Source organism: Candoia aspera, chromosome 12 (assembly GCF_035149785.1).
Source record: "Candoia aspera isolate rCanAsp1 chromosome 12, rCanAsp1.hap2, whole genome shotgun sequence".
NCBI classification, from domain to species: Eukaryota; Metazoa; Chordata; class Lepidosauria; order Squamata; family Boidae; genus Candoia; species Candoia aspera.
In genome coordinates, this window is record NC_086164.1 from 13,991,458 (window position 1) to 14,002,345 (window position 10,888).

Here is a 10,888-nt window from a genome sequence, read left to right on the forward strand (position 1 = left end):
TTTCAAGCCCTGCAGTTACCTCTCCTTCCCGGCAGGGCGCAGCCTCCGCCTCGCCCGGTGACGCTACCCAAGAAGGCGAAGCTCCATTGGCTGGGAGGAGGAGCCTCGCACCGTTGCTGCCCTCTCAGTGGCTTCGAGAGACGGCGCCCCCATTGGCTCCCATTGAGCGCATGCGCCTCCGTGGATCCCTTCAACCGTAGCCTCCCTCCTCTCTCTCCTCCTCAAGCTCCGCGTGACGTGATGTTGACGGAAGAGGCGGGGAGTGAGGCTCGCCGGGCGGAGGCGGAAGCAGGAAGCCCGCTCCTGAGAGACAAACGAAGACCCAGCAGGTCGCCGGGACTGACCCGCCTCGACCTGTTTTGCGCTGTCGCTTGACGAGGCCCGGACCTGAAGCGCCGTCATGTCTAATATGGAGAGTATCCTGGGTGACGCCCGTCGGGAAAATGCGGCGCGCCTAGATTGGTGGTGGGGACAAGCAAATCCCGCCTCTTGGCGTGATTGATGGGGCGGGGGCGTGGCTAGTGGCGGACCCCGACAGCAGGAGGCGCCACTGAGGGGGGGTATTCGCGTGGGAGGAGCCTCAGAGACCGATTGCTTTCCCTATTGGTGCTTCTGGCCTGGAGTGACAGCGGGGGCGGCCCGTGGGGTGGGGTGAGGGCGTCTTCCTCTCTTCGTGGCGGAATGTTCCCTTGTGGGAACTTTATGGAGAATGTTTATCTCCCCCTTTTCCCCCCAGGGAGAAATCTGCGCCTCTTTCCCTCCTTGCAACAACCCTGAGCAGGCGAGAACGTTCTAAGGATCCCCAAAAGTGTTGGGGTATCCCCATTTTATCTCCTTGCTTTGTCCCTTGAAGGATTAGACCAGTGTGGACTTCAACACCCAGAATTCCCAGCTAGAATCTGGCTGGGGGATTCTGGGGGTTGAAGTCCACATGTCTTAAAGTAGCCAAGTTTCAGAAAGGCTGGGTTAGACTACAATTACCATAATGCCCAGGCAGCATAGGGGTGTTGTTGGAGAAACCGGAGGGCCAGAGGCCGCTTCAGCCTCCTTAGGCTCTCATTGGGCAGAGCAAAGACTGTTATGATCCCCCTGAAAGCTTTTCTGGGGCTATTCTGATAGTAGCATATTTAGAAAATGCACATGAGTGCATTATTTATTTAAATTGGGTATAGCCGCCCTCTCTGATAGACTCTCACAAAATCCAAAAATGATGGAAGCAGTTAAAAAACACACAACAACAGAGCCTGGCTAGGACAGCCCTCAAACCACAAAATGGGGCTTTTCTATAGAGAGTTCTGTTTTGTCAGGCAAGCCCAAGGGGAGATATGTAATAGGAATAACTAAGTATGAATAACTAAGATCTATATAACTTGAGACCTTTCCTGGCTTCGTGTGCTTTTGTGCTTTTGGTCATCTGCTCACTTTCCATTTCTATGTACCTGACAAAATGGGCTGTAGTCCATGAACAGGTATATCCCACCAGATAGGATGTTGACATGCTGTCCCTTTTTTCCCCTTATCTCCATTTTGCAGTTTCATAGCTGTTTACCAATTTGTCATGGCTATGATTGACGAGAACATAAGCCTGCTCTAAAGTTTCTCTGGTGAAGCGCTAAATATGTTTTTTGCAGCTTCCGGCTGGGCTTGTAGGCTTCTAGACTTTCTTTGTTCCTGTGTGACATGACACACCACAGTGTCATGCCTGGATATTTCTGGTTTCTGCCAGCTGATTCAGTTTTTGTTTTGTTTTTGTTTTGGTAGTATATTTAGGAAAGCTGAGAAAAGAATGTAAATTTTGTTCTCTCTGCTGTCTCCATTCTAAATCTTACTTCTGTGCATCTGGTTGGCTGTAAAGTGCATGAGGCATAAGCCCTGGTTTCCACATCTTGAGAGCTTGAGTTTATACCTCTTGCTAAGTCTCAAGTCAGTTGATGATAGCTGTAGGAACTGCGAATCCTAGTCATTAAGTCTCTTTTTCTAATACTTGCTTTAGGTCAGAACACAAGGATAAGTAGACCTAACCATTTTTTTTTCTTTTGCCTGCCATTCTTAATTAGAGCTATCAGATATGTGCTGCAGAAATCCAGATGAGTATTAGATGATAAACAAATAAATAAACAAAAAAGTTAGCATGTTGGTATCTAATTGCTATCACCTAGTGGTTGTATGAATCTTTGCAGCCCAAATCTGATAGCCCTACTGTTGTGAATGTCTTGAGTTTTGTGATGCTTTAAAGAGTCCAAGCTGGTTCATTCAATCCTTGGTTTGGTGGCTGAAAAGAACACAAGCTTTCTGTATGTGAGCAATATTTCCAATCAACAGAGAGTCATTTCAGCTTAATGATTCTAACAGTGAAAAAGATAGAATTCTGTTCTTGATAAATGAAGCTTTAAATATCTGCTGAGGGTGTGCTTACTTGATTATATGGCTTCAGTAAAGGAATTTTCAATTATTGTTATACATGTTAAAAATATTACATTTCTCTTTCTCTGTCTGCCAGTAATATCTAATAAAGAGTTGGAATGAAAGTAGCCTCCTTATGGAGACTTGCTAGGTATGTATTAGCGGCTTTAATTGACCTGTATTTAAAGAAAGCTAGGGAGCATTTTCATTTCATTGCCAGTCTTATAATAACTAGAATTGTTTTTTTGGTTGGTACCATGTTTAGGGACGCGGTGGCGCTGCGGGTTAAACCGCTGAGCTGTCGATCGAAAGGTCGGCGGTTCGAAACCGCGCGGCGGGGTGAGCTCCCGTTGTTAATCCCAGCTCCTGCTCACCTAGCAGTTCGAAAACATGCAAATGTGAGTAGATCAATAGGTACCGCTTCGGCGGGAAGGTAACGGCGTTCTGTGTCGTCATGCTGGCCACATGACCCAGAAGTGTCTATGACAACGCCGGCTCCAAGGCTTAGAAACGGAGATGAGCACCGCCCCCTAGAGTCGGATTCGACTGGACTTTACGTCAAGGGAAACCTTTACCTTTTACTACCATGTTTAAGCTAGCAAAAGGATTATTTATTTGCTGCATGGATTCTTGGTGGTTTATAAAAACTGAGCAAAATTAAAATCAAGACAATAGCATAAAAGCAATACATCACAGCATTGCTGCAGATGACATGTAATAGATATGCCTATGTCTGTATTGAGAGAGAGAATAGTTTATTGCAGTCAGAGACCAGCATATACGTCTGTAGTTATTTAAACATGTTTATCCCAGAGTGTAAAACATGTTTACTTTAGATCAGAGTATCTCACAGGCTTTGCCTCTCAGGTTTGTAAGATAAATTATAATGTTCAGCTCTCTCTCTGTATATCTATATCTATATATCCATTCAATCGTGTCTGATTCTCAGAGACTGCCTGGACAAGTCCCTGCAGTTTCCTTGGCAAGGTTTTTCAGAAGTGGTTGGCCATTGCCTCCTTCCCAGGGCTGAGAGAAAGTGACTGGCCCAAGGTCACCCAGCTGGCTTCGTGCCCAAGGCAGGACTAGAACTCCCAGTCTCCGGGTTTCTAGCCCGGCGCCTCAACCACGACACCAAATTGGCTCTCATTAGCTGTTAAAGGACAAAACTAAAAGGCATTGGGATTGTAAAGGCCAGCTTGTCTCTCCTAGATTTCAGTAGTGAGGAAAAGAACAGATGACCAAGGCTGTTCATGCTTTCTGAAGCATCTAAATTAATTGCATTTCTTTTTACAGTTTAACTAAATTACTTTTAACTATAATTTTTATTTTACAACAAAAAGACAACTTGGTTCCCCCTCCTCTCCCCCCCCCCAAAAAAAAAACGCTTGAGAATGGGTGCTCAGAATAAAACATTTGATCAGTCTAGCAGTAATTGCTCTTACTGTGACTTAGCATCTAGATCCCATTCAGGATGCTGGACCTAGTTTTTAAAGGCATCCACAAATTTAGGACCCAGCTGGGAAGCTGTACAAGTGGAAGCTTTACTAGTACTTGTATGAGAGAGGGCTGTAAGCTAGACTGGGAACAGTTTTCAGGAGGAAATGTGTAAACATTCTCAGTGCAGAAAGCCGATATACAACTATTTTTTAATTGACAATCCTGTTTTGAAGATGGTGAGAAAGAATAGCTTTGACTTCCCTGCAAAATATACAAGTTAGTACAATATTGGAGGGAAGCGGGGTGGGGGAGATGAGAGTGTGGCTAACAGGAACAATGAGAAAAAGATAAGAGATTCTTCGAACTGGGCCTGTCAATTTAGTTTTCAAAAAAACTGCTTAAAATCTGTTTTTTGTATTCCTTTTTGCTAGTTATCCCAAACTTTTGAAGCATGTCTTAAGATAAATAGAAAGAGAAGCTATATTCCCTTCTTCAGGTTACAGCAGCGTCACTTGGATTTGTGCTTGCAGTGAACTATCCAATCCAGGATGGAAAGAGTAATATCACTGCTAAAATATGAGAGAGAAAAAAATTAAATTGAAAAATATTTAAATTTTGGAGAGCCCCTTTTCAGGTTGCTATTGGCATGACATGTTCTTGTTGTTTCAGTACGTTATTCTTAACTTGAAATCTAGAGCATCTTTTCAATTTGAAATTTGCTGCCAAAGAGCTTAACAGAAATGCTAAAAAGTGTGATAAAGAAGAAAAGCTTGAAAAGGCCAAAATTAAGAAGGTAAGTAATTAATGTGGACATTTCTTCTGTAATCTGTTTGAAGGTACAAAACCAGGAACTATTGCAATAACATTAGAAATACACGTAAAAGTTGCAATGGAGCATCTTTGGTTATTGTTTCTGTCTATATACGCTCACATCAAACAGTAAAAATAATTTATTTGCACGGAGTAATTTACAGAATTCCCTGTCTCCCAAGTATGTACACATGGTTACTTTAACATTAGTTCTGACTTGGACTTCACAGCATTAGGTTTCTGATTAAAGCTTTGGGTAGGATAATAACAGTTTTTTTGACAATAATCTAGCCAGTGGTCTTCGAACATTTCTCAGACCTAAACATGATAATACCAGCTAATTCATCTCAATACCAGCTCTTTAGAACGACTCTAAAAGTATATTTCTGATAACCTGGATCCTGATTTCATTCCATCTTCGGAGTTGCCATGATTGGCTTCCTGCTGTTTATCGGCCATCATTTGCAAAGATTTTTAGAAGCTGCTTTTTGAGGACAACACTTGGGTCCGTTAATGCAAAATGCTGATATGCTGTGTGTGCATTTTAGGGAACAAATGCACCGAAACAGTTGGAACTCAGGGATAACCATCATAAACTGTCATTCAGCTTAAAGTGTCTGTGTATCTAGGAAGGGATTATTGAACACTAGGATTTGTTTTGTTCTTTCCATAACAGAGCTGAAAAATGGTAGGGCGTTCTTTTGTTGTTTTTAAAGGCCATTCAGAAGGGTAACACCGAAGTGGCAAGAATCCATGCAGAAAATGCCATCCGGCAGAAGAACCAAGCAATCAACTTCCTGCGCATGAGCGCCCGGGTCGATGCTGTAGCGGCAAGAGTGCAGACGGCTGTCACAATGGGCAAAGTAAGCAGCAGTCTCCCCTTTTAGCAAGAAACGTAGGTGGCAAAAAACCTTGGTCATACGTTACGTTGGGAGCACCACTGAGCACGCCTAAGCTTTGCATGCCATAAATTTAATCCATGGCGTTTCCAGATAGTGATGAGAAAGATCCCCACATGAAATGCTGAAGAGTCTGGGACTGTGTTCATACCCTGTGCTGAGCCATCGTTTGCTTAATCATAGTTTATTGAAAGTCAGGCAGCAGCCTGGTTTATGAACTCCAGTCTCTAGGTTCATGCAGCACATGAAATAAAAATCAAATGGACAATAGTAGGACTGAATGTCCTGCTTGTGGTTAGAGAAGGCACTTTGGCTGGCTTCGCTTATTTAAATGAACAATAAGCTATGATGTAACAGTAACTATGTCTGGATTCATACAGCACACTAATACTCATCTAAATAAATAATACTATGGTTTGGTGTGGTATTAAAAAAAACCCTTCTCTCTGTCAGACTGTGTAAGTAGCATGGAGGCAGGAAGAAACACTTGCAAAATTTCACTTAGTCACTTACCAAAATGCAGTCTAAAAAAATGACTATTTCCAGTACTCCTTAAAAAGCAGTTTTCATGGTAAACATGACTGGCATTGATTTGGTTTTTTTACCTTAAAGTACCATTCCAGCAGTTCCACATTCGTAAGAATAACGTTCCAAAATCTGTATCAGGATAATGCAAGATCTCTAGCTTCTTTGATCAGATGCAGGGTCACAAAACAAGAGCTAAGGAGATTGAGGGGGGAAAATGGGCTGCCTTGATGTGATTACCATGCACTTTCTCTTCTAGGTAACGAAATCAATGGCTGGGGTAGTGAAATCAATGGATGTGACATTGAAAAGTATGAACTTAGAAAAGGTAAATGGATTGTTTGTTTTTAAACGTTTTCTGCTACTCTTTTGATGTCTTTTACTTACGCCATTTGTTTACCTGCAGATTTCTGCCCTGATGGATAAATTCGAACAGCAGTTTGAAACCTTAGATGTTCAGACAGCACAAATGGAAGACACCATGAGTAACACTACTACTTTAACAACACCACAAGTAGGTATCCGTTAAAGGTGTCCAATAACAGCCCCCTCTGCTTGCCTCAAGGCAGTGGGCTATATCAGTGTTTCTCAGCCTCTGCAACTTTAAAATGTGTGGACTTCAACTCCCAGAATTCTCCAGCCCACATAAAGTTGCTGAGGTTGAGAAACACTGGTCTACATGTTCCGGTCACTCTCTTGGCCCTGGTGAGATAAATGTTCAAAGGAAAGCTTGCTCCCTAATGTTGGGCCTCCTCTTTGAAAACTGAGGAAGTTTTAGAATGTTTTTGGTTGAGAGACTGTGCTATTTTTAATTAAAAATACCTGAAAGTCTGGTTTCTTACAGGTACTGGTGGGCCCCGTACAATCTGTCTGGGTGATATGTTGAGAGCTTTTTTTTTTTTTTTTTTTTTTGTGGTCCACAGAAAAGCGTTGGAAACCATTTGTGTATCCAGAATAGGAATCTTATTAGTGTTAATTAGGACGGAAAAACGGGAGCAGGAGTGGGCAGGTTTTCACATTTCATTGTCTGCTATGAAGGATTGAGAACATAGTTCCAGGCGCTGCAGGAGCAACCCAAAAAAAGCAATAAAAATGCTATAATCCTGAAACCATCCGTTAAAAAAACGAGTTGAGTGTAATGACTGCAGTGCTGTGAAAGTTCAGTCCCACATAATTAAGGAGGCCCTCTGGTGGCCAAGAGCCCATAAACACAAAAACTGGTAATTATCTCTGTTGTATTGCTGCCCACTTAAGTGTTACTTTCCTTAATGGTTTGATCTTTTATAACATCTGCTTTTTCAGAACCAAGTAGATATGCTTCTTCAAGAAATGGCTGATGAAGCTGGGTAAGTGTGAACGTCCGAAAGCTGAAATGATGCAGTGTGTGAAAAGACTTTTTAAAAATGTGTTGGTGGTACCAAGAAATTCCTGGCTTTCTCCAGCACAATGGATTCCCGCAGGATTGGGATAGCTTCCTCTAACTTCGTTGCCTCTAATCAGATACCTTCCATGGGCCAAGCCTTGCTGGCTGGAGAATTAAAGATGCTGATGTTCAACACATCTGGAAAGTAGCCACTTGAGGAAAACTGAGCTAGACAATACCCTTGAAGCAGAAGATGGCATGCTCTTAGAGCTAACATCGGCATCTTTCTGTTCATAAGCTAACATCAAGACTGGGATCACCTGAGTAATTAGAAATCCCAGTTCCCAAAGTCCACATTTGACAATAGGAGCACCAAGGAGGACTTCTGGCCCCCTAAACTCTGCTTCTCTCAAACCCTGATCTGTTGTGACTCAGGTGTAGGTTTCTGTATGCCAGCCATTCTAGGGTGGCTCGTGGGGTGCGATGTGTCACTTTGGACTCTGAGCTATATTTCTGATTTTAAGTGAGACGGTGGTGGTTTGTTCCTGGCTCCAAAGAGCAGAGCTTGGAATTCTAATAATAAAAATACACTCAGACCTGCATTAGAGAGCCTATGTTAAGTTAAACATTTTGAAAATTAAGGATGCAAACCAGGTATTTTCAGCTGCTAGCATATGGCAGTAAGTGTTCCTGGGATATGGCATACCATATCTGCATGCCAATGTTTAGTTTAATTGGCTGTCTTCCTTTCTTTTTGAATTTTAGGCTTGACCTGAATATGGAGCTACCTCAGGGACAAACAGGCTCTGTTGGCACAAGTGTTGCTTCAACAGAACAGGTAAATATTTCCTGTCCTGGCTTGTTCTCTTCTCCCCCAATACCATAGAGCAGTGTTTCTTAACCTTGGCCAATTTAAGATGTGTGGACTTCCACTCCCAGAATTCCCCAGCCCAGTATGGCTGGCTGGGGGTTTCTGGGAGTTGAAGGCCACACATCTTAAAAGTTGCTGAGGTTTTGAAACACTGCCATAGAAGACTGGTTGGGGTATTGTTAATACTGAAACTTTTAAATACATCTTGCTAGCACACAGTATGGCTTGTTCCTTATCATTTGGGGCCGGCTTACTAAGACGAAGTAATCTGTTGCTTTTCATGTTGTCTTAAACATTTGCTTGTTTTCCTGTTCTTGCCTCATTTCTTTCACGTTGCCTTTGTTACGCAAGGCTTATTTATTTACTTTTTTTTTATTTTCGAGGCCTACTGGCCACTCACTTTGAGCAGCTTCTGTAGAATTCTTAGAAAACTTCAGAAGCTTTTTAAAAAAGTAGCAAATCCACTGGTCAGATCCAGACTTGCCTTGCCCTGACAGATTTTGTTTGAACGTGATTTTTTCCCCCTCCAGTTGCTACTCTTTTAATGTGTTTTATATCTCAATCATATATCCATAACTGTCTCTGCTCTGAATTCTGCAGGATGAGCTCTCCCAGAGACTGGCACGCCTTCGTGATCAAGTGTAAGGAAGAGTCAGAACTGCAGTTTTGTACATATGCTTCCAAAGCATTCTCTGTACATATTTTGTGGCCTGACTGGGATTTCTGTCAAGATAACATGCTAATGAACACTTACCTTTTTTCCCCTCCACTGTGCTTTCTAAAATGCATTTAACTCAGTAGTAGTGTGCCATAAGTGCATTTTCTATTCCTGTATAGTACATTTTGAAGCTGAAGGTTATATTTTTGCAGACCTCTTTTTCAGTGATTAAAATGTCAGTTTTATTGGATGTCACAGCAAGTAATCAAACAGAAAGAACAGCTTGTATAATTTTTAAGTTATATAGCAAGTTTTTAAATTATGGATAATGTTTGCAATTAAACTCCTGAGATGGTGTACGTGATTCACGTGGTGTCACATTTTATTAATTATCAATTGGATGGAATGTATTTATACGTGTATCCACCAGTATTAAATCACTGGAGAGCCTTTCCAAAAGAAGCATACTTGTAGTGAGACTTAAAATCAAGCAATAGTTATGCTGTCCTCCTGACTTAAAGCTTATATTGATATCATCACTTCAGTACTAAAGGAATAAAATATATTTTTCAACATTTTTGCCTAGATTTCCTTAAAAATATACATTACACTGCAATAGAGAGGAATGCTTGATATTTTAAAGAACTAAGCAAAACACCAAGTTTGAAATGTCATTTAGGACTGTGGTATAGTTGGATCTGAGAACCATTTTGGTGTAGTGGTTAAGGCATCAGGCTAGAAACCGGGAGACCATGAGTTCTAGTCCTGCCTTAGGCACAAAGCCAGCTGGGTGACCTTGGGCCAGTCACTTTCCCTCAGCCCTAGGAAGGTGGCAATGGCAAACCACTTCTGAAGAACTTTGCCAAGAAAACTGCAGGGTTTTGTACAGGCAGTGTCTGGGAATCAGACACAAATGGTTTAAAAAAAAAAAGTTGGATCTGATAGCTTTCTGTTGTGAAGGAGTGGAATCAGAAAGTGGGGCAATTTACTGAATTGTATCATAAAAGAAAATGAGCCTGAACATACGTGAGCATATTTCTGAAGTCGTCTCTGCGGTATGCTTGAATGCTGTCTTTGTATCTATGCTTAAAGCAAATGGTAAGATAAAGATACCTTCAACTCAAGCTCTGCTGCTGGTGGGTTTTTTTGAATCTATGCTATTTTCCTGGCAACGGGAGAAGTTTATCATCACTTCCTTCTGGGATGTTTTTCCAATTTCCCAGTCTAGCCTACAGCCATGGACTTTCCTGGTGATCTCCTCTCCAAGTTTAACCAAGTTTTAACACTACTTAGCTGGCAAGACCAGACCGGGTTGGCCAGTTGCCACCTGCCGAAACTAAACAGAATCACACTTCCTGAAAGAGAGAGTCAGTTCCTCTTCTAAAATGTAAATAACCTGCACACTGGTGTTCAGAGGGTTTCAGTGTTCATTCCTCAGAGGTTAGGTATCTTTCTCTGGTTGCAAAAGCGTTTACTTCACCATACGACCTTCACTCTGTGTTTCTCAGCTGAAGCTGCAGTTAGCTTTTAGAACCAAGGCTTTAATTTCAGCATGGGCTCAGGTGCAAATTCTGAGATAAACTTTATGCAATTGAAGGGTGGATAGTGATACCACGTGGGACAAGGGAAAAAGCTGGGCAAGTAAAAACTGCTTAACTTGATTTCTTTCATGCAGCAAAATGTTCTGAAGCCTGAACCGTTCAAAAGAGTCATTCTGAATGGGTGGCCTACAAATACGATAAGAGCTGAAATCTTGGGGCGGGGGGAGAAAAGTGACTGATAGAAGGAAAATAACTAATTTTTACAAACTTACGGTCTCCCGTTCGCTTACACAGTAGTTAGAAATTAGAAGACACAGTGTCACTCCTCTTTTTAGAGAATTAATGAGTGTCCCTTTGAATGTGTTCTTCAGTTTGTTCTCT

The 10,888-nt window shown here is 42.0% G+C and overlaps 1 protein-coding gene across 1 annotated transcript; it reads left to right on the forward strand.

The window, feature by feature from the left end:
* Positions 1-277: 277 nt before the first annotated feature.
* On the forward strand, positions 278-10,090 carry CHMP1B (charged multivesicular body protein 1B). The gene is made up of 8 exons (XM_063313465.1): positions 278-416; positions 4,536-4,633; positions 5,367-5,513; positions 6,334-6,402; positions 6,481-6,588; positions 7,377-7,420; positions 8,203-8,275; positions 8,909-10,090. The coding sequence occupies exons 1-8, from the start codon at positions 401-403 to the stop codon at positions 8,951-8,953; spliced, it is 600 nt and encodes a 199-aa protein (XP_063169535.1). The 5' UTR covers positions 278-400; the 3' UTR covers positions 8,954-10,090.
* Positions 10,091-10,888: the final 798 nt, after the last annotated feature.

Excerpts from the sequence above, each read along its gene's own strand:
- CHMP1B (XM_063313465.1), top strand. Across the intron at positions 5,514-6,333 it reads CGGCTGTCACAATGGGCAAA|GTAACGAAATCAATGGCTGG; the intron begins GTAAGCAGCAGT and ends TTTCTCTTCTAG. Across the intron at positions 6,589-7,376 it reads CTACTTTAACAACACCACAA|AACCAAGTAGATATGCTTCT; the intron begins GTAGGTATCCGT and ends CTGCTTTTTCAG.